The sequence below is a fragment of the Aplidium turbinatum genome, chromosome 3 (genome assembly GCF_918807975.1).
Source record: "Aplidium turbinatum chromosome 3, kaAplTurb1.1, whole genome shotgun sequence".
Classification (NCBI taxonomy): Eukaryota; Metazoa; Chordata; class Ascidiacea; order Aplousobranchia; family Polyclinidae; genus Aplidium; species Aplidium turbinatum.
This window is the reverse complement of record NC_137474.1, coordinates 34,366,551-34,390,595: the sequence shown is the minus strand read 5'-3', so window position 1 is coordinate 34,390,595 and position 24,045 is coordinate 34,366,551. Positions and strand designations below refer to the sequence as shown.

The window sequence follows — 24,045 nt, the reverse complement described above, 5'->3', positions numbered from 1 at the left end:
TACCAATGAATTGGAGACTAAATGTCAAATCTAAGAGTTAAATCAATGGCGTCAGGTGGAGTTGGTTTACAGAAACAGAACCCTGTGGATAAACAAAGCCCAAAACACCATTCTCGTTTTGTCAGCGTATCAGACGGGCGTATTTTTCAATGGCAAGCAATTCATATTCGCAGGCTGTTAAGAGCAATGTTAAAAAGAAAGTCAAAACTATATGTATAATACCAAATTGTTTAAGATTTAAAAGCAGAATAGAAGTCAGCTTTCTAGAACAGAAATCTACGAAGTTATAAAGAAGTATAACTTTGATATAATAAAGAACATTGTCGGCATAGCTGAAAGAAAAGGTTTTGTCGAGGTTACTTGCACCGAACGACAGCACGTGTTCAATCTTCACAATGCACTTCAATCGATAGACGCCCTCTTGAAAGTGGGGTTGTACCACTACGATCAAATCGATGTGAAAATTAGATGGTAAACGTTGTTTATACTAAAAACTAGTTTATGAAGCTCACTTGATCAGTCTTTACAATGCTTTACCACACATCTGCTTTCGAAAACAAGGACACCCCTTGTAATATCTTGTTCATTGATTTTAAGGCTTATTTAAGTTTTGTTGCCATAGTCTTAATTGGTGGATATACAGTACAGTAGTTGTTATATAATGTCTGAGCAAGAGCAAGCATCAGAAAGACTTTCGAGTTTGGAAGACAATGACGCCAATTCATTTGACAGGTAATTCTGAACATAAAAGCACTGCACACAAATTATTTGATTACTGCGTATTGTGTTCTCTAAGACTTTAAGTCGAGTCGGCTATGTTAGTAAAGCTGCCTCAATGATGTAACAACTTTGAACGATATGAACATATTATTTAAGCACATCTATTGTAAACGAGCAATATTACAGTTTGCAAGTGTTCTTCCGATTTTGAGTACAGAAAACTAAGTATTGAGATTAAAAATCAACAGCTTCTCGTTATCATTAAAGCTGGGAAGCACTGACCTAAAATTAAACCTTTCTTTCGTCTTCTTGGTGTTGCGAAGAATTATAACTCATCATGCGAGAATCCACAAAGTTTATAGGTTGCGCATTGCTTTAAACTTAGGTTTTTTTTCTGTAAAACTTTTCACATTGATTGGAAAGTTGTAATGAGCGTAGCCTAAGTTCATGAAATATTACATAGTGTAAATGTTACTCAGCAGGAGGAATATGTGCGACAATTCAATAAAGAGCCTACCACCAATGGGTACACCAGCCACTGCACAAAACAACGTTACTCAGGTAAATGAACAAATACAAATGCCATTCTTTTATTGCTTAACTTCTCCTAGTTTGGTTTTCATAGCTACCATTGGTTGCTATGTGCCAGAGAAAATAACATTGATTGCTAGAGGAGCTCCACAAGAGGCTGTAGGAGGAGGATGGTCATTTATTTTTGTTAGGATGTGAAACGTACATAAAACAAAAACGTGCAGTGTGCATCCAATGAGAGAGTGCGAAAGACCGTACCACTAAAAAGGCGTAGGAGGTCGTCGAGTCTGCACTCACTTACGATTCTGTAGAATGAGTAAACTCGATTTTTTTCAAAATCTTTTAAGTTTTATCTTTTTTTGGAAGGCAATGGATAACTATGTTAACAGCTGGTTTGTTAGTTAGTTGAACCTAAACATTCGGAGCTTGTTGCAAGTCCCGAGTATATTTGTTGGGATTCCATGATACAATTGTGAATCAACAACCATTGTTTTTTTTGGTATTGCTATTAGAACAATCTGTGATAGCTCTCAATTAATTGTTCTTCATTATATTGTACTCAATGTTGACCAGACCGATTTGTCATAAACCAACCAGCAAAATCTGTCTGAACTTATGGAGAAATGTTAGCGTCAGCAGTTGGGGTCGTTGAATTAATGTGAAAATAACGATTTTGTTTGCTGGAAATGTGTTTTATCTTATCAAAAAATCAGCTATCTTACTCACGAAAGGTCTGAATAAAACCTGAACATCGTTTTATTTCATCATTTGACATTCAGTCGATTGTTTTTCGATGATCAGCAGTTACTCTTCTTTATTATTTACTTTTTTAATTTTGCACAGGATGACAATTCAGGTGTTTTTCGTCCGAAGTCTTTGGAGAAGTTGTACGAATATCAAATTAGGTTATTGACCGTAAATCCAACGGAATTGAAGAATCAACTGCCCTCGTTGGTAAGTTACACATTGGTTACAATCAGTTACTATTGGTTAAGCACTAGTTGTATTTATTACGATACTGTATGATGCTGTTTCAAGGACTGCATCAAATGATTTAAGCCTATGTAGTTTTGTATCTGCGCTGGCTACCAAGCTTGTCAGACGAAAGGTCACCAGCAGTTTGAAACAAGCCTTTTTTATCGAAACGAAATAGTTTGAAAATCCGAACCAAAGGTACTTCAAAACTACAAATTATGTTAAAAACATTTTTACACAGTCGTGTGAAAGCAATTCTGGATTAGCTGACTAAATCGTGTGAAGAGAGCATGTGCATAATATTTCTGGCGAAAAGCATGTCAAGACACCGTGGAAGAGTTGAAGGTTGTACGATTTAGTGCAACACGAGAGCAAGACAAGGATTTTAGCTTCTAACCAAAATATTTGCGGTTTGAACTGCCGTAGTCATTAATGAGATACGGTACCAAGCAAAAGAAACTTCTATTATGTACTTTTTTGACAGGTGACATCAAAGTTACTTAGCTAGGATAGTCGCATAAAATGCAGGGTTATGGAGTCGGAGAGATTTGGGCTTATCCGGAGTCGGAGTCTTTAAAAAAAAAGATGACTCCGGCTTGACATAAAACGATCATCCTCTGCCATCATTCATTTTGCTTCAAAGAAGTTTAGTCTTTATCCCGAAACATCGGGATCGACCAGTTGTCTGCAGCGACTTCTCCATCTCTGTTATTGGCATTTTTAATTTTTAGGTTTCTTTTTATTATGTCATCTTTCACGTTGTCATCCCACGTTTTGTTTGGTCTTCATTTTCTCATATTTTCTGTCACTACCTTATTCCAAACTCGCTTTGTCAAATTGTACCCATCCACTCGCTTTTACCGAGATCAGTAACAAAACGATAAACAATAAAAATTTTGTTTGTAATCTTTTTTCAAAATATTGTTTTTTGTTCTCCATGTTGCGCTCTAAAACTTTACCAGAAAGTAGAAGTGTTTGTTTGTATCAGTTTCTGTAAAAGTCACCGTTTCAATTTCGACTCCAACTAAGGTGAAATTTAATTTAAAAATAATAAAAAGGGCAAATATAAAAAAATCTGGCAACCCTTAAAAATCTGGCAACACTGAAAGCCGAGTCGGTGTCGGAGTCAGCAATTTATAAACCGAGAAGTCGGAGGCGTATATTTTTACGCGACTTCACAGCCCTGATAAAATGTCTTTGAACAACGAACAGTTACAATGCACACAATTTACACTCTTACTTAAAAGTATCTAAGTCACATTTAGGTCTATTAGGAGTCAACAGAGGGAGGATGTTTTTTGGAGTTTCCTGTAATGCAACGTTCCGAGCTCCACTTTTTATTGGCATACAGTTTGGACAAACATAATTTTTTTAGGAATTTTTGATGCTATTGTTTTCGAAATTGACGTCTTGCCGTTTACGTTTTGAAACAAGAGGTGCCACCTGTTGTGCACGTGTTGCAAAGTTATGAATAGGCTGTTGCTTTACTAAAGTGATTTATGGTATAAGAAAAATTAAAGTAGTAGGCTACTTTCGCGCTGATAAATTTTTTGGGTCGTTTTTTTCTTGGATCATAAACAAATGATTGACGACAAAGCAGTTATCTGCTTGCAGTGCGGTAAGATTACCTTCTTCTGAAAGTTGTACCATTTCTTTGATCAGTTTCGTAACTGAATTCATTTGCAGTTGCAAGAAAGAATAAAGGAACTTGAACAGATAGAAAAGAATCTCAAGGAAGAGATGACAAATGTAAGTTAACAAATTTGCATACTTTGAAACTATTAGATATTGAAATTTTCATTACAAAATGTTTCAGATTATAATCTGCATTTATTCTGTCGTTTCGTCAATCAGACACGACTGACGTCTTCAGGGAGTTAGATCAGGTAGTGACTACCTGTCTAGCATGGCAGAACACAGGACCATGTTGTTGTAAATCAACTAAACATGCAAAGTGACATTCAACTTCGAAACAAAATTATTGCACGCAAATTTTGAAACTAGAAAAAGGAATTTAAATGCTATCAATAAACAAAAAATTCAAATAAAAGCAGATATGAGTCATGAAGAATCAAATTGTACACACACACCACTGTTTACTATCAGCATGAAATCAATTTAAATACAACAAACAAGCACTTACAATAGTTTTTTATTTTTGTAAATAGCAGGAAAACAAATACCATCGTTTCGATTTATTACACAAGGCTTTTGATTGATAAACTAAATTAGAAAACATTCGTTTTTTGTAATCACTTTCAACTTTTGGAATTTCGCATTGCTCCATGTTGTTTTGTAATCTGAAGTTATGGCATGCTTGCAAATACCAGATTTTTCAGGGCGTTGATGTTTCAAAGCCCTTTTGGATTTATCAGTGTGAGATTTAAGACCTCGTTTTGTTTGGCCAACATAAATTAAATAGCTATTATCACAAGACACTTTGTAAACTAAACCTGAAATTTTGCTTTCGTTTAATTGATCTTTTAAAGACGGCAAAAGTTTAATTATTATATTGCCAGGCCAAGAAAGGTTTCAAAGCGACTTTTGCACTAATTTCATTTAAGATACGCTGAATTACGAATCATGTTGTTGAACTAAATGTCTGGTAAAGAGCCTCATTCAGTTTTTAGTTTCTCTCAGTTATATTTGGAATTGGAAAGTTTTTCTCTCATGAGATGACAACAAAGTTTTCATGCGATTACACTGCAGTAAGATTACTTTCTTCACAAAGTTGTACCATTCCTTTGATTGTTTTCTCAACTGAATTTAATTGCAGTTGCAAGAAAGAGTAGAGAAACATGAACAGATTGAAAAGAATGACAAAGAAAAGATGATAAACCTAAGTTAATAAATTACATAGTATGAACATATTGGGTATTGAAGTTTCTCTCAGTTGTATTTTGGATTGAAAAGTTTTTCTCTCACTCAACAGCAGTTTTTCACTCTAAATCGCACACCCTCTATCCATCACGACGCTCCACCACTATCCTCAACATCTCTCCTCTCCAACCCAATAAACACTTTCCCAAAGCATCTATCCAAGTTAACCTTCATCTTCATTATTTACGTTGATTTTTCTTTGTTTTCAAAATTCGTATTTGCATATTTCAAATATTTCATTTTCAAAACTCAAACTGCGTTTACTTTTAGCCACTGCTGTCCGAAGATGCGTTACTTTTTCAACTTTGACCTTTTAGGATATCACACTCTCTGTTTTTTTAAAAGCAAGATTAAGTCTTTTTTTATCTGCCTCAGCCCCCTTTAACGCAGTGTTTTTCAACCTTTTTTGAGCCACGGAACACTTTATGTATTAAAATAATCTGACAGAACACTAAACGAAATTTTATAATGATACAATAAAATAAACAACACAACAATTCATTTACCTTTAGTTTTTGTCAGTGCGATATCTGGCCTGTTTGGATGATCACAAAGTTGATATTCGGGCAGAAATTGCAGAAGACAAACGCGAAGCTGTTGTGATTTTGATTTTCGACCGGTGTTAAATTCGGGAAAAAACAAATGAAGCCAAAATAAAGCCATTATCATGTTGGCTTTTTTATTGTTCTGAAAAAAATCGAAGAAACATGAAAAAAGCCAGAAAAAGCCAGCCAAACCTACTGTCATCTAGCACTAGTGCTATGTAAGAGTTTTACATGATTACGTTATCAGTCACTACCAGTGCTGTGTTAAGCCCTTGGTGGGCCCCGGGGCCAAAATAATTTTGGGCCTCTTATCGGCAAGCGACTTATGATAACATTGTGTGTATGTTAACTGCACTGATATGGAAAGGTGGTTCACTTCACTAGACTTTCTCACCAGTTGAGAAAACAATACAAATGTAAATAAGAGCAAACACAGGTCTATCAAGTCGTAGCTACACCTTTGCTTGCAATGAGAGCCAAAAGTGTTAACGATTTCTAAACATACTGGCAACGGTCATGAAGCGTAGGGGTCATTCAACCCAGATCTTATATCACACAGTAGAAGTTAGCATAAAAATTTGACATGCTTATCACATTGAGTTATACAATTTTAATATCGAACAAGAATTGACAAAATTATGAGAATTTTAAATTGGTTAGAGGTTAGTTACATTTGAAAGCAATTTTTTCCAAAAATTACAATTGGCATTTGAAATTTCACTAACCTATTATTTTTAAATGTATATATAGCCATAACATAGCAAAACAGTTTAGAAGTGCAAAAAAAAGTGAATTCATAAATGCTTTAACAAACAACATTTTAACACTTTCACCAAGTGGTAATTATGTTTTGCCTTATAGGATCACCGGGGTGGAGGCTGACTTGGTGACCTCATAAGGTCTTTCGCTTCCTTGCTCTCTCACTTTGATGTAATGTACCAGTGCATTTGATGTAATATTTTGTGAAAAAACATAAACCAGTGATTGATTGATTAAACCACTCACCATTACAATACTTTCAAAAAGCTACCCAAGTACACATTCAAAATGCTAGCATGAAAACTCAAGTGTACTCAAAACTCAAATGTGCATAATCAGGAACTTTAGTATGATAAAAACAGTAGTTACCAATCTAGTGATATACTTTCAATTCACAACAGAACAGTGTTAATTTATAACAGCACAGAATGGCGTACATGGTTTATTAACTAGGCCTACTCACACAAGATACACTATTATTAGAAACCTGTTGTTAATCATGCTATATTTCACTAAAACATTTTTTTTATTAATTGCATTATTTTTGGAACATTGTGGTTGTTGAATTTAAGAAGCACAATTATTATGAGCAGCAGTTGCTGTAATCTAACTGTTGAATTAACTTTACTACATGTAATTATTTTTTTCATATGCAAACACCATTGGTCATGCTAAAAACAGCTGTTATTGGAATGGTGCATGGGCATGAATGCTGACTTATGTAGATGAAGTTTAATAACTTTATCACATGTTGCAACTACTTCACAGGAATCACAGCATATATACATAAGAAAATTACTATGAACTTTAACAAAACGGAGCAATATTTACAGTGCAACACTAGTTAAGAGGTTTCTAGGTAAGGTCTAACACAGCGGTTCTTAAACTGGGGGGCGCGCCCCCCTTGGGGGGTGCGAAAGGTTCACAAGGGGGGCGCGAGCGATCTCAAACTATGTGACTAAACGCATGTGACTAAACGTCGCGTAATGAAAATTTGGGGTTGTAATGAAATAGTTTAATTTAGTCTAGTGCCGGTAGGTTGTAGTCTTGCCATGATGTCAATTGACCGCAACCGTCGGTATGAAATGTCGAACGATAAAATATAACCAATCGTAACAATTGATGCATTGTTACGTTATCATTGCTGTAACGTGCTGACCATCTAGAAGTGGATTTATTGCCAGAATAAAGCAAAAAAGTCCCAATGCTATTGGATCTCACTGCGTGATTCACCGTGAGGCTCTGGCCTCCAGGACTCTACCAGCTGCAATGAAAGATAAGCTTATAGGCCTACAGTAATCATACGAGCCGTCAACTTCGTCAAAACCAGTGCCGTCAATAAGAGACTGTTTACCAAGCTGTGCAAGGATATGGATTCGAACCATGAGACTCTCCTTTTCCATACATCTGTTCGTTGGTTATCGAAAGGTAATATGTTAGCCCGCGTTAGGGTGCACCATTTGCCGAAAATTTTTGATAAATGAGCCTAACTTTTTTTTATATGTGAGGTTAGCTAAAAAAATGACTTGTACAAAATTTCACCCCGATTGAACAAAGTTTAGATCCCCCACCTGGCCCTTAATTTTGGACTCCGATGTCATTTTTTCAACGTTTTTGCCACTAGGTGGTGCTATGTTTATGCTACACGCATGGGGTTACTTTTAAAAGATGGCCCTTCAATTTCCTCATCACATTAAAAAAAAATTTTTTAAATCAGTCAAGGAGTTGTCGAAAAATGGGTCAATTGATGTTTTATTTTAGTCAGAACACTGTAGTACGACATCTAGTGGCGAAAATTGAATTCAGGATATCTGCTAAAGTTCTTATCCAAAAAACATAAAATTGGTATCTAGACCCCCGTTTTCGAGGGTGGAGAGTCCATTTTTGCTGTTTGTTTTGCACATTTAGGACACTAGATGACGCTACAGAAGTCTTCAATATAATACAAGACAATTTTTTGAAAGTTAATAAGTTTTAACTTAAGTATGGTTAAAGTACAGTCAAACAATAATAATACACAAATTAGTATGCAAGCTGAAAAAACAATTCTGGTTGAACAATTTATAGGCACAGAAACCCTCGAAAATAGGGGTCTAGATACCAATTTTATGTTTTTTGGATAAGAACTTCAGCAGATATCCTGAATTCAATTTTCGCCGCTAGATGTCGTACTGCAGTGTTTTGACTAAAAAAAAACATCAATTGACCCATTTTTCGATGACCCCTTGACTGATTTAAAATTTTTTTTTTTAATATGATGAGGATATTGAAGGGCCATCTTTTAAAAGTAACCCCATGCGTGTAGCATAAACATAGCACCACCTAGTGGCAAAAACGTTGAAAAAATGACATCGGAGTCCAAAATTAAGGGCCGGGTGGGGGGTCTAAACTTTGTTCAATCGGGGTGAAATTTTCTACAAGTCATTTTTTTAGCTAACCTCACATATAAAAAAAAGTTAGGCTCATTTATCAAAAATTTTCGGCAAATGGTGCACCCTAGCCCGCGTGTATGAAATGAGAGATGAACTGATGCTATTTTTGGAAGCTCATGGGAAGCAAGATCTCCTTCTGCCATTTTCATCGGAGAAGTTTCAGCTGGAGTTGGCATACCTCGTGGACATTTTCGAGGCCCTCAATAACTTAAATCCGCTCTTGCAGGGCAGAAATACTGACCGAATTAATAGCTATGATTCCATTCGAGCATTTGTGGCAAAGCTGGGGTTGTGGCACCGCCGAATACAAATAGGAAATGCAGCTTCATTTCCCAACCTAGATACTGCACTTGACAAAAAGCAACTTGAACTGGAAGGTGAGCTTAAGGCTGAAGTGGAGGCTCACCTTCAGCTTTTGAAACAAGAATTCGAACGCTATTTCCCAGACTTGGGTGACACCGACCTTCCAGAATGGAAGATGACAAGAAATCCCTTTCGTGTTAACGAGGACATTCTTCCCGACGGTTTGCAAGAGGAATTCTTGGAAATAAAATGTAACTCCACTGCAAAAGACGATTATGAAGCAATGCTACTAACTGATTTTTGGGTTAAATATTTGCACATATACAAGGGAGTGGGTAGCGTGGCGATACGCACACTTCTTCCGTTTTCGTCTACTTATCTGTGCGAGAGTGGCTTTTCTACACTTTTGAACATAAAAACAAAACATCGAAACAAACTTATTGATTGTGAAGCCGATCTGAGGTGTGCATTATCAGCTTCAAAGCCTCAAATTAAACTTTTGGTTTCCGAAAAACAGTTACATCCCTCACATTAATGAAAGCTAAATATAAATTTCCGTAGTCATTATACTTTATTGTTTGCTAATTTTGTAGTTTGGTGGGGCGCAAGTTTGGATGGCACGTCAAAGGGGGGCGCGGCTCAAAAAGTTTAAGAACCCCTGGTCTAACAGCTTCATTACTCACTGACAACTGTGCAGTACTCAGAAAGCCTTCATAGGTTACTGAGTGCTTAATGAAATGTTGTAATGCTTACTGCACAATAACTACGTAATGCTTACTGCACAATAATATATGTTTACTATAAGTTAAACTTTTATAACTTCATAAACAACAATCAACCCAGCAGTGTACAGAACACAGCAGAAATATAACTTATAGTAAACATAGGTCTGTCAAGTTATAGCTTCATCTTTGCTTGGAATGAAAGAAATGAAATATAAAGCAGCAACGATTTGAAATCACAAACAAAATCCTGGCAACTGCCATAAAATACTTATTATACTGGTATCTAAATGTATGCTGGTTACGCTTGCTGATAGCTACCTCTGTAAAGTCAGGGATATTTATAATTACGGGATTGTAAATGCTAAAAATGAAATGCTAATTAATCTATGAGAAATGCTATTTTGTTTACTGTTTACAATTTTTTAGCAGTAAACAAAATATGACTGCAGAAATGGAATAGACTACAAATAAGACAAACATTTTTATGGCCTACATCTAAAGGCAGGTGAATTGATTATTACACTACTCAATGTCCGCTGTCCGCTTATTACTTGCTGACCTTTGAGGTCAGTTTTTGAATTGTTTGCCTTACTTTTGGTGGTCGTTCTTTAGCTTGTGGCCTGCTGGTCACTTTATCTGGTTCTTACCACAGCAATTAAAGACATGGGTAAAGATCGCATTAAATGCTTCATGGTTTCTGGTACATTCAAGGTTTAACATTTGGCTCAACATAACTCTTGAAAAAAAAAAACTATGCAAAGAGCTTTGAGAAAAACATTCCCTTGTTTGGAACTTCTGCAAAACTTTTGCAGCACGTCTGCACCATTGGTAATCATAGTAAACGAATGTACTTCAATGGCAATAATGGCAAAGCAAAGTTTGCTTGGTCCTGACAAACCTCCATGGTCAGCCATTTCAAAGAATTCCTCTTTGAGAGTTTTGTTTATAAATCTGAAATGTTCAAAGCAAAAATGTCGCTAGTTCAAACAAGACATCTTCTTTATGAAATGCTGAACGAAATCTTGGTACATAGCAAGGTTACACCATTCTAGAACTAGACTACCAGTTGTAAACCAGTAACATTCACTTTGAAGTTAAGCTTAAGAAAACAAAACACCCTGTAAAACCAAAACGTTAAGCTAAAAGTGCAACAGCCTTAATGCAGCTTATGACACTTCAAAAAAGACTTTTATATACCTTGCAAGTTATACCAGTAGATGTAGAAAAATACTTTATTGTTAAAAGGGATATCAATAGACCAACCAAACTTTCAGCTAGTCCAGTATTACAAATAGTATTTTATGTGTCTTGTTTAGTTATTGGCAGACTTCAAAATCAATCGTATCTCACTCTTAAAGTTTATGCTAAAGAGAAGCTAACCTACAAAACATGAACGCTTTCACCTTACCCGGTATGCTAAAGAAAGGTTTCAATCTATGCTTTTGCAAAATTTAGACAAGGCATTACAATTAAGTTATGCAAATGTCTTATATAATTTGCCCATTTATGACAATCATTTTAAAATGAGCTGTCTACTTCGTGGTTCAACAGTAGCTTACAAAGTATGGTGATCCTACCAGTGTATAAAGTGGTTTCAGTTCAATAGTTGCCAATTCCAAAGTTTTACCACAAAATACGAAAAAATAAACAACCAAAATAATTAAAACACATTTATCTTAAACACATCTTTGTGGGAATTGGGCCCGTCTTGACTTCAAGTATTCAATTGCAACCAACCTGTTTTATTTCAAATACAGGTAGGCTAATTTTACTAATGTTGTGATATTTTAACTTTTCTTTAAGATACCGTAATGTGGTGTTTTTAGAGATGTTTTGGTATAAGGGCCCAGCATCTCATTGGTACCGGGCCTAAATTATTTTCTTAATGGACAAGTAGGCTACACGCAGTAAACTTTAACAGCTAAAAAACACATTGTTACTGAAACGCAAAGTCTATTACCTGTGGGCCCCCTGAAATTCCATCACAAAATAACTACAACACATTTATTTTAAACACACCTTTGTGGGAATTGGGCCCTTCTTGATTTCAAATATTCAATTGCAACCAACCTGTTTTGTTTCAAATACAAATGATTTTACTAATGTTGTCGCAGCCTATTTTAACTTTTCTTCAAGATAATATGGTGATTTTTGAGATATTTTGGTATAAGGGCCCAGGCCCGGCATCTCATTGGTACCGGACCTAAATTATATTCTCAATGGAAGTACACGCAGTAAACTTTAGCAGCTAAAAAACATGCCACTGACGCGCAAAAGTATATTACTTGTGGGCCCCCTGAGATGGTGGGCCCGGGGGCCGGGCCCCCCTTGGCCCCCCCCTTGACACAGCACTGGTCACTACTGCAGCACGTACACTCGACAATGGTATATTATTTGCAGATAATAATTAATTTGTTTTCAAAATTTTTTTTAGATCAGTTAGGTGAAATTGGATAATTTCACACGGCACGCCTGACGAACTCACACGGCACACTAGTGTGCCGCGGCACAGTGGTTGAAAAACACTGCTTTAACGTTTTTATGATTTCGTATTGCATATCTGTTGCGTTTAAGTTAACCTCCTTAAAATTTACCATGTTGACTGCGTCGCTGAATAGCGAAAATGTCTAACTGACGTTCGAAAGCTTTTCAATTCATGACTTACCGAAGGCACTCGACTGGTCTAAACAAGACACTTAATTGACATCAGTGAAAGCTAATGGCAGTAGCAGGTTATTGACTGCGTTTACTAGATTATTTAATCTGTAATTTTTTTAATCTTTTGTTTCTATTTGGCTAATACTGTGTTTTGCAGTTGAATAACTGTATTTTTTTAGATGAAGGATACCATTGAAAAGCTTCAGAAAGATAACAAAAAGCTTCAAGAGCAACTGACAGAATCCCGAAAACAAACTACTAAGGCTGAAAAAAATCATGCCGAACCAGTAAATGCAACAGAAAGTATTCGATCTAAGGTGGTGAAACGAACAGATGAACGTCAACGTGCCAAAGCTGAGTTGGAACAGACTAATGAACTTCCACTTGCCACAGAGCAGTTGGCACAACGGACTGGTGAACTCCAGAACGTCGAATCTCAATTGGCACAACAGACTGGTGAACTCCAGAACGTCGAATCTCAATTGGCACAACTCCAGAACGTCGAATCTCAATTGGCACAACAGACTGGTGAACTCCAGAACGTCGAATCTCAATTGGCACAACAGACTGGTGAACTCCAGAACGTCGAATCTCAATTGGCACAACAGACTGGTGAACTCCAGAACGTCGAAACTCAGTTGGCACAACGGACTGGTGAACTCCAGAACGTCGAATCTCAATTGGCACAACAGACTGGTGAACTCCAGAACGTCGAAACTCAGTTGGCACAACGGACTGGCGAACTTCAGCACGTCGAAACTCAGTTGGCACAGCGGACTGGCGAACTCCAGCGCGTCGAAACTCAGTTGGCACAACGGACTGGCGAACTTCAGCACGTCGAAACTCAATTGGCAGAACAGGCAGAGGAGTTTCGCCGCAACGAAGGTCGATTCACGGAACAGATGGATTTACTCCGCCGCACCGAATCTCGATTGGCGGAACAGATGAATGAATGTGAAGTCCTTCATGAACAGTTGGTGGACCGTACTCTTCAAATGCTGGAACTATATGAGCAGAACGAACTTCAAAATGATGAACTCCAAATCTTTCGGGAACAGTTGATAGACCGCACTTTCCAAATGCTGGAGATGAATGCTCATGTTGGATGGCATCATCGGGATATGGGACAGTGCAACTTTGTAGAGGAAGTTTTCTTCACCACCGATCAACAAGTATGCCAATGTTTTTTTTTGTATTAGGGTAATATAATGACGAAGTAGCCTTTTCACTTTTACTATTGCACATACATATTATCCTGTCGGACTTTACAATGTTGATTCTAAAGTTTTGTAGGAGAGATCAGGGACTAGTGGGACAAAAATAGCTTTTTCTTTAAAAGCTCAAGTAATTTACGAACAATGTGTACCAAACCACATTTTTCATAAAGTTTCACCTTTTACTCACATCTTTGAAACAGTTTGATGTTTTGATGTTTATTTTCAAGTTTTAAATGCCGCACTAAAGTGTCCCACTGGTGCTGTGGTGCCTAACCTAAGGGAGCAGTGGGACACTTTAAAAATGCAATAAAAATAACAATCTTACATTGCTTTCGTGCATGCATTTGTGTATTACAAGGCATTGTTGCGACATTTTACAAAGAAACGTTGAAATAAATAGTTTTATGGATTGACTCAACAAACCTCTCAAGCGCACAAAACAAACACTATTGAAAACAAAATAGAATACACAATGGAGTTGTTTAAATGTTCCATGACTTTTTTTTTTAAATGGATTTGTCAGCACCATCTCATTATGTTATGTATAAGTTTATACTGTCCCACAGGTCCTTGAACAAAATATCCCACTGGTGCTTAAACCCCATTTTGAAATAGATGGCCTCTCAGTCCAAAACTTGAAAAAAAATAACATTGCAGTTTTTTAATGGAAGTACAAGTTATAAGTATGAAATCAACCTAAAAACTACGTCCTACTAAGCCATGATTAAATCAAAACAACAAAAGAAATCTAACCACTTCTGTTTACTTCAACAAGTGAAAAAATCTTTTTTGATGTCATGCTTGAGCAACAAAGATTTTTGCCATCAAACTACATCAAACGACATTGACCAGTATCTCGCTTCTACACGCAAAATTTCATTACGAGTCATTTACGTTCACCACGGTTCAAGAAAACGGTAGCGTCCCACTGGTAAAACGTCCCACTGGTCACCGATCTCCGCTACGTTTTTGAACGTCGCATTCAATTGAAAATATTAGCACTTACTTTTCCATCAGTCTTTTTTTAGTGTAAGAATCAGTCTGCACTCTGCTCTATTTTGGGACGGTGAATATTTATGTGACATGACTTTTTACATTTTTTTAAAACAGTCAAATTTTTAAACGTTCTGTTTCATCATCTGTCACTGCTTGTTCAGATTGCAACAGCTGCAAAAAGCAGTGCAAGATAGGAAGACATCATGTTTTTAGAAAATTTTAGTGAGATTGTTAGCAACAGTTGGCTAGATTTAAGTTATTTTGGCAGCCGATTGTAGCATCGAATAGACAGCGATAGACACGTGTTTCGCCCATGAGGCTGGGCTCATCAGTATCGCACCGTATTCTTGCCACTTGAGTAATCGACCGCCGCTTTACCAGTCAGTTTAACTCTTATCTTTGTGGAAAGAAAGAGCCAACAAAACCAGCAGGTGCCTGGGGTGGGTTATGTGAAGAAAGGCGTTCTTCCCGGCTATCAGCACAAGGCTGATTACTCACTAGCACAGCGAGCAGCAGTAACGCTTCGCTAACCAGAACGGTGTAGCTTCCACGCTAGCCATAAAGACCTTCAATTAAACGTTTAAGTTATTTTGTGACATGTGACATGTGGCACTGCAAGTGGAAGCTACACCGTTCTGGTTAGCGAAGCGTTACTGCTGCTCGCTGTGCTAGTGAGTAATCAGCCTTGTGCTGATAGCCGGGAAGAACGCCTTTCTTCACATAACCCACCCCAGGCACCTGCTGGTTTTGTTGGCTCTTTCTTTCCACAAAGATAAGAGTTAAACTGACTGGTAAAGCGGCGGTCGATTACTCAAGTGGCAAGAATACGGTGCGATACTGATGAGCCCAGCCTCATGGGCGAAACACGTGTCTATCGCTGTCTATTCGAAAATGCCAAAATAACTTAAACGTTTAATTGAAGGTCTTTATGGCTAGCGTGGAAGCTACACCGTTCTGGTTAGCGAAGCGTTACTGCTGCTCGCTGTGCTAGTGAGTAATCAGCCTTGTGCTGATAGCCGGGAAGAACGCCTTTCTTCACATAACCCACCCCAGGCACCTGCTGGTTTTGTTGGCTCTTTCTTTCCACAAAGATAAGAGTTAAACTGACTGGTAAAGCGGCGGTCGATTACTCAAGTGGCAAGAATACGGTGCGATACTGATGAGCCCAGCCTCATGGGCGAAACACGTGTCTATCGCTGTCTATTCGAAAAAATCGGCTGCCAAAATAACTTAAACGTTTAATTGAAGGTCTTTATGGCTAGCGTGGAAGCTACACCGTTCTGGTTAGCGAAGCGTTACTGCTGCTCGCTGTGCTAGTGAGTAATCAGCCTTGTGCTGATAGCCGGGAAGAACGCCTTTCTTCACAGTTGGCTAGATGTGAAAAAATCGGGCTGTTGCTTCTGCCAGCTATGTAGAAACTAATCATGCAATGAAGTGTACTCCCGAAGAGGAGATGTCCATCACCAAACGATATTTTACCAGTTGAAGTATTAACTTGAGGACAGTCACCACTTAATCAAGGTTAATATTTTGTAGCGGTACATTAATGGACACTCTCAAAGAGTTCAAGGATGTTATCTCGCCATGCTTGATGCGAGTCAAAGGCAAGTGCGTCGAGCAAGAGCTGCTCAGACATTGGCTGAGCAGGAGAGAGATGATGCTCTTGAAGCGCTCGACGTGGCTGAAGGAGTTAACGAAACATTGGAGCAAAATGTGAGAGAACAATTTTGTCGCGTTTTTGTTTAGTTTATCATTGTCCAGTGGAGTTCTTTCACACTCCTTTCTGGAATGGCCAAAAAGTAAAATCATCTACCATTCAGGATATAGATGAAAACCGCTTCTGTGTGTACGACTGTACGTCACTGTCATCGACCAACTTACCACCGTTCTTTGAGTTGATGCGATTTCATAAAGTTAAAAAATGTTGCAGCTGTTTGATCATAATCCAATGAACGCTTAAATTTACTTCATGTTGATAAAAGTAACTCCTTGGCATAAAAAAAACAAAAAAAACTTAAGAGCTTCGCTGATTAAATACGTATCAATGTAATTTTTGTTTATCACCAAACAAAATTGAGATTTATAACACTTTACCTCTATTTTAGCGCAGCCAACAGTCTGAACTGCTCATGAACCTGTTGGAAGAACGAAGACAAGCTCCACAGGTTGTTACTGTGAGTTCATGAATAACATTTGTTGATGGCACTGCAATTGGTTTAAGACGTTTACTTTATCGTAGAATATGAAATGATCGGGCCATGTGTTGCCGGAGATTTTTTTATTATTGCATCAACTATAAATAATATTGTTCTCCTGGAATTGAGGCGATTTGGGAATTAGAATTGAGTCACTTTTGCATACTTGTCGAGTGGCGATGCTTGAGCTGTCCCAGTCACTGAAGTTGACTTTTAGACGTCAGAAGTTTTCTCACTCTCGATTTTACCACCACGTGGAGTAACATCACTGATAATCCCCGGTTTCATACACATCTGGTTCCAGAAATATTTTCATTCACTGTGGTGCATACACACTGGCTTGCAACTCCCTTTGCAGCTTTGTAGAAACCATGGATCAAAACAATTTGTGATCCAATCAATTGCAATGAAATATCTCACAACATACAGAGATTTTTTTTAAAATTAGTCGCGTGTGTGTATCAAACATTTAGATTTGTATCTGTCTAGTCAACAGAGCTAAAAATCAACCGTAAAAAGTTTGATCGACTATTTCTATTTGTCGTAGCATATATCTCATCGCATTTTTATCTGATTTCAGACATTCGCTTAGGGATTCTTCATTTTGCATTTTGCTGCATGCCCAGACAGCAAAATCTGTCATTTTTACATTGATTCAACGTCTGCAGCTGGACGTTGAATCAATGTAAAAATAATAGATTTTGCTGTGTAGGTGGTCAGTAGAATGTGAAACGAAGCTCGAGTTGTTTTCCGCGTTTCAATTTGTTTCATTTTTTTCGCAGGTAAACCAGGTCTTCGTCAATCAAACATCCAACCAAGCTGCACTTAACATCAACATCAATGGATGACGTCACAGCTCAACTCGTTCTATTGCTATACCTGGCACTTTGGTGGGGTTGCAGTGACCTGGCCAAATTGCTTGATTCTTTAAGCCCCGGTTGTATATCTAGTCACGTTGACGTTACATGCGTGATTGCTACAACGGCCGATGGTTGTATTTTATGTGCCTTAGGAGCCAGTGGTAAAGAACAAGAAGAGCATGTATGTTCGGGTTTTCCAACCACGACTTATTTTAAAACTAATTTTTCATACCCGTGGAAGGCAACATTCCATCAACCATGCTATTCCCGTTCTTTGCCCCTGGTTTGTGAGGCATAATCAATTAATCATGGTTAGAATGTAACTATTTGCCGTTGCAACCAATGCTAGTAATCACCATGTGAAGTGTGTTTGCTATTAAACGGGCATATCCAATGATTTTCTGTTGCATCGTGTCAGATATGGCTTCCAGTTCCAAAACATGTCTTTGCAGCAGGCGCGGATCTAGAAGTTTTTTTCGGGGAGGGGCCAGAAAATTTGAAAATCAATTAAACAGAAAGAAAAAGATAAAACAGATATGAACAATGATATTACGACATATACGATATGCTATAAAATAGACATTAAAACAGTCATTTTCATCAATTGTGAATGTTTAAAAAATAAATTTTGCTGGAATAAAAATTGCTAAGCATGCAAAATAAACTTGAAATCTGGTTTAAAACCCTGTATGCAGTGTCAAACAATGCAGATTGATGACCAATTGGATATTTGTATGTTTGCAGGCATATACGGTAATTGATTAAAATTATAGTGAAGACTAAAAACTATATAACAGCCATTCAAGGTTTCAGATTGTTTCAACTGACGTCATTTGGTTCAGCGTTGGTTTCAGCTGAGCAAGCTCCAACAAATGTTGCTATTAAATCGTAACTTATTTGAAGTTGTATGAAAGAAAATAACGGAGTCTGATCAATGGATACTTTCAACCATAATATAACAAAAAATTATTCCCCCCCTCCCGGGATAAGTTAAGTCCGCCATGGGACTAATATCAGCTGTTTAGAAGCATATAAAACCATTTGATGCTGAAGCATACAATTTCAACAATTCCTCACGAAATTTAAGGGGGGGCGCCCCCCCCCTATAAATCCGCGCCTGCTTTGCAGCAATGCAGGGTGCGTTCGAAATAAACCCAAAACGTTTGCCCTGTCGTTTTGAACTTCCAAGTGAATCGGCTTGTGATGATGTCATTGCTGTGCTACATCGCAGATGAAAAAATTGTGATGTAGAGGCACTGCATTGTTTTGACAACGAATTATGAAAGTAATAGCATTTTTTGTCTCTGCATATCTAGTTGAAAATTTCTTTTTTTGTTAGCCGATGCCTTTGATGTCAATGGTAAATTTTAGCTGGTCAATTTGAATCTTATGTTTAATTGCATTACTGAGCATAGCCTAAAGTAAGCTGTATCCCATGTGGTACTCTGACCAACAATTTGTAAATAACAGCGCAAAATATTAAGGTTTTCTGTTGACGCAAATTAATAACTTGTTTGAAACAATAATTACAAAGTGTGTTGAATGACTAAGTCACAAATCGTTTTATCTTCAACCTGTTCATGTTCCAACAACGGGGGTGCATGCTTATCTTCATTTATTTGGGAAATAAAATAAACTTCATTCCGTTTTCATCAATTCAAGCGTATTTGCTAAGAGATAGAGATCTTGTGATGAAGATGGTTACTGGTTGGTGGTTAGGCTCCAGTTGGCTGAGAGACCGAGTAGCTTCTTCGCGACGAAGCTCAGCCGGTTGGATGCCAGCGAGAATGGGGAGGTTGTCCAATGGTGTGGGACGCAGGTATCCGGTCACTGCGCGCAGAGCACTGTTGTTTATGGCAGTGAGCACTGCGGTAACAAACAGGTGCACAGTACTCCGCTGAAGAGTAGGTAAGGGCTAAGGCTGCTATACGCAAAGTGTCAGATGGACCTTGCCAGGCGCTTGAGTAGCGCAGCGCGGGATGTCAGTTTCTTGCGCAGTGACCTCAAATGTATTGAATATGTAGCTCAAGATCAGCTTCTCGATTGTGTAGGTGGAAAGCTGCTGCCACAGTTTGGGTATCGCTGAATTTCAGTCGCCTGTAGATCAGCTGAGAAGGTTTTCTAATCCTGGCTCAAAGTATCTTCTAAGTTTTTCCACGACTTTGTGGAGCGGAGAATTGCCAGATCGTTTGCATAAGCGTATTTTGCGGAGACCGTGGTTGGCAGGTCGTGGGTGTAAATGTTGAACAGATGTGAAGCCAGAACCGATAGGCCTACCCTGTGGGAAGCCGTTTTTCAGGCGTCTAAGTCTGCTTCGCTGTGAGTTGTCAGTGGTGTGGGAAAAGCTTCGATTCCTGACAAGTTCCATAATCATAAACCATATGTCGGTCAGGAAGCAGCTTGTAAGTAAGGCCACGGTGTCAAAGGCAACTGTGAGATCTAGAAAGACAGCGTCGGTCTTCTTTTTTTTGCCTCAAAGCAGTCATCGATGTCTTGGGTCAAGAATGTGGCCTGATCTACGTGGGTTTTCACAAGGCACCTGATGTGAGCACCATCTGGCATTTGTGTTTAGTGATCGCTCATAGGATCAAAAAGCGTTTATAGTTCCGCTTAAATCTTTCAACGTTGTATCAACTAAAGAATGTATACAATTCAATTTCGCAATAACAATACAGTAGAATTCGCCTATAACGGCACCTCTAGGGGATTTGCAAAAACTGACGTTATAGCCGAATTAACGTTATTGACGAACTACCGCAAACTATTCCACAACTGTCTTTTGATCAAAGAAAGAGGTGTATAATCCAATCAGGGTTACTGTGTAGCCTACCACCAAACTAACAAAAGGCACGCAGAAAATACAGTACCCGTAAACAAAGAAATTGTTTAAAAAAAAATAACCAATAGCGAAAGGTAGGCCTACAGGAAATTTGCGCAATACAGCTCGTTACATACAGTAAAGAGAGAGAGAGAGAGGAACCTTTTATTTTGTCTGTTGCGACAATAGTACGGTACAATTATACACAATACGAATAAAATAGTAGGCTACCATAGCTATCTAAATACCACAACAGACAGGAAGCAGCGAAAGACTATATCAGTCATCGAGTCAGCTGCTTCCCAGTTCTTAAAGTGCCCCTGACAGGTTGGATCCAAGTATAGTAACTTTTTAAAGCATTTCCTTGCGCAGAATCATATTTAGCGAACTTTTTAACCTCGTAGCTCGACTGGTTAGGGCGTAATTTACATCAAACGACGGCTCCGCAGCGCCACCACAGGCGAAACTCCATATTTCACTGCTCTGGGACGACTTTGGTGGTATTACGTCATCCTAAGTCGGCGTTCTTAGCGACGGATGAAACATACGTTTCCTAGATGTAATTGCTGGATCACAGTTTAGTCGGAGTTGGTACAAGCAGTTGCTTTTTTCAAAGATCTGTTGTTTTTTACAGTTTAATAAAACTGTACTGGATACGTTCCTACAAAACCTAAAATATACTTGAAGTGAAAAATGGAGAAATTGTACGAATCATCATTCATATTTAATTCATCATCACTATTTAAAAATAAATAAAAGTTCTCTCTCTCTCTCTCATGATGTGCCCTCAGTACGTACATAGCAGAGTCTATACATGTAAAAGCCTAGTTTACCTGTACAAGGGTACGTTTTTGTAAACGTTGTTGTTTAGAAGTGCTGAAATCATCATCAGCAACAGGTTGCATCTTTGCTTTTATAGATGGTAGCCTATGGCAGATTTCTTCAAAATGTAAAGTTTGCTCAAGCCCATTTTTACTTGAGTGGTATTAACAAAATCATCTTTAGTGAAGTGAGGAGAACATATATGACTAGTTTTGTATGGCCCATCCTACTTTCGAACACTTGAAGAAAACTTTGACCATTTTCTTCTCAGCACCTTGTTTTGTGGGAAAGCGTGAAAAGAAAGCACACGATCTTTGTCACTGACACTGTCACATATTTATTTATTATTTATTTGCGTCAGACAAAGCTGTCCACATCGAAAACAAAACAACGAAATACTGTAATACACAAGCTGAAAATGCACAAAGATCACAGAGAGCCACCTTGGATGCCGTCGGTTTAAAAGCTCACTAAATAGGCTAACTGCTGTTACAAATTTACATACAATGAGCGTTGGAAGAATTGAAAGCATTCAGAACGATAAAAACAATCAGATGACATCATGTCTGATATAAAGCGATTTGAGGAGTGTATGCAATCGGTTAATAAACGACAACATGTTTTTTCCTCAATAAAGCATCAAACGTAGTTACATTATTCATTACTTGATATTCACGGGCACTGACCTAACGAGGCAAATTGTACAATATTCTGAAAGAGTCATTGTAAGCAACACGTAATTGTTTTATACTAGAAGATCTAAACTTGTTCCACAACTTGGATAAGTAAAACGACATACAATAAGAACGAAATAAACTGTTTTTTACAGTGGGTGAGCATTTAGAAAAATTGAGATTTTGCATTATTTGCAGCACAATACTGAGAGCGTACTTGCCTTGAAACATAATTTTCATCTGAGAACTATCAATAAATACACCCAGGTATTTTACAGAGTCTGTGAACACAATTTCAGATTTAACTAGATGTAGCAGAGGAGCACGTAAAAGATAAAAGTTTTTTGGGGAGAATAACATACCAAATGACTTTTTAGAATTGAAAGTAATTTCATGTTCAACGGCATACTTGTGGCAAACATCTAACAAATTTTTAAAGCCACACAAACTAGGCGAGATGCAGCAAATGTCATCAGGAAACACAATATGATTTAGACAAGAGTTGCCAACATAGCAACCAACTTTTGTTTTATTGAGATAAGAAAGCTGATTAATATATTATATACGGCAAAAAGATAGGGGCTGAACACCCCACCTTGTCAGACTCCGTTGGACACAGTAGCCTAAATGATTGGCACAGGTGACCTTCCCACCTCTCTTGCATGGTTTTTTTACTATAAAGGCACAAGGGTCACCAGTATTCCAATAAGCGAACAAACTAGATAGGCAGTAGGCACGTTACGTGTGATAAGCGTTTTAAACAATAAATGATGATTGACTTTGTCGAAGGCTTTTGAAGCATCCAAAAAGACAGAATATACAGGAGTGTCATGACTGATATAAGAGGACACTGGTTGTTTTAATAAAAAACACTCATTTCAGTACTATGACCAGACTTAAACCCAAATTGATTGTCACTGGTATTCCAGAAAGGCAATAGATGATTCACATAAAACGTTCAAACAGTTTTGAGATTACTATGGCTAGAGCAATAAGTCTATAGTTACCTGAATCTTGAATGTCGCCATTCAAATTCTTTACAATCGGGACTAAGACAGTGTTCAAGCAAGAATTTGGTACAGTGCCATGACAAAGACACATATTAAAAAGTACACTAATATAAAAACAAATAATCAGCATAAACAATATGTTCAGCTGAAATTTTGTCAGCACCAGCAGCGCGGTTTAATGGCAGTTTGACAAGCAAGGAACCAATTGTGTCCATGTTGCAACAAAAGTTGTAATATTTATCCCTAGAAGAAATACATGAGTTAACAAATTCTTTTTCAGTGTTGGTTTTGCTAGAATTTAGCAAGGAGCTGTAATGATGTTTTCACATCTCAGCAATTGCTTCAGGACCTTGTGCTCCACCAACATTTACAGAAAGAGAACTCTTTTTGTAACATCACTTTTGTGAATATAAAAGTTGTGTGAGCGAAATCAAAATTTTCCTATCTGGAAATTTGGTTGTCTGTTGGATTATAGAAACAACATTTAAATTCTCCCTTTGTCTGTAGCGTCCGGAAAAAAAAACAAGTCTATTAACTATCTTAGATTCTGACAGTTTTCAGACTAAAAAGGAGTCTATGCCTCCTTTAGTCATATAGTGGCGCCCATATTTCTGAAATTGTGTTATTTTTATCTCTCAACGCATCAAAAATAGCCTGTGTTGTCGAATTCTTTTCAGTTGATTAATTATTGTGAGATTACATCTGTATATACATTGGCATAGCACAGTTTGACGTTGATTCTATGCTAAATGGGTTCGCTTGTTTCTAAACGTATTTCTTTGTGTCAATTTCTTAAAGATTCGTTGTATTGTGAAATACTCAGCATCAACGTCAACGAACGGCCTTTTTATGCAACTGTAACGTTTTTACATTCAGCATCAGGAATAGCCTTTTTCCTAATTCATGGCTTTAAATAGAAGAACTT

At 37.7% G+C, this 24,045-nt stretch overlaps 1 protein-coding gene across 1 annotated transcript; it reads left to right on the top strand.

The window, feature by feature from the left end:
- The first annotated feature begins 596 nt into the window (after positions 1–596).
- LOC145766912 (uncharacterized) lies at positions 597–19,448 on the top strand. Its single transcript, XM_082578619.1, has 8 exons — positions 597–732; positions 1,200–1,281; positions 2,095–2,205; positions 3,913–3,975; positions 12,708–13,700; positions 16,278–16,454; positions 16,847–16,915; positions 17,719–19,448. The coding sequence occupies exons 1-8, from the start codon at positions 662–664 to the stop codon at positions 17,782–17,784; spliced, it is 1,632 nt and encodes a 543-aa protein (XP_082434745.1). The 5' UTR covers positions 597–661; the 3' UTR covers positions 17,785–19,448.
- The last annotated feature ends 4,597 nt before the right edge of the window (positions 19,449–24,045 follow it).

What these genes read in the sequence shown, in the direction of transcription:
- LOC145766912 (XM_082578619.1), top strand. Translation starts at nt 662, where the DNA reads ATGTCTGAGCAAGAGCAAGCATCAGAAAGACTTTCGAGTTTGGAAGAC. An exon ending in GACGCCAATTCATTTGACAG is followed by an intron (nt 733 to 1,199) that starts GTAATTCTGAAC and finishes AATGTTACTCAG; the next exon opens with CAGGAGGAATATGTGCGACA. An exon ending in AAGCTCCACAGGTTGTTACT is followed by an intron (nt 16,916 to 17,718) that starts GTGAGTTCATGA and finishes TTTTTTTCGCAG; the next exon opens with GTAAACCAGGTCTTCGTCAA.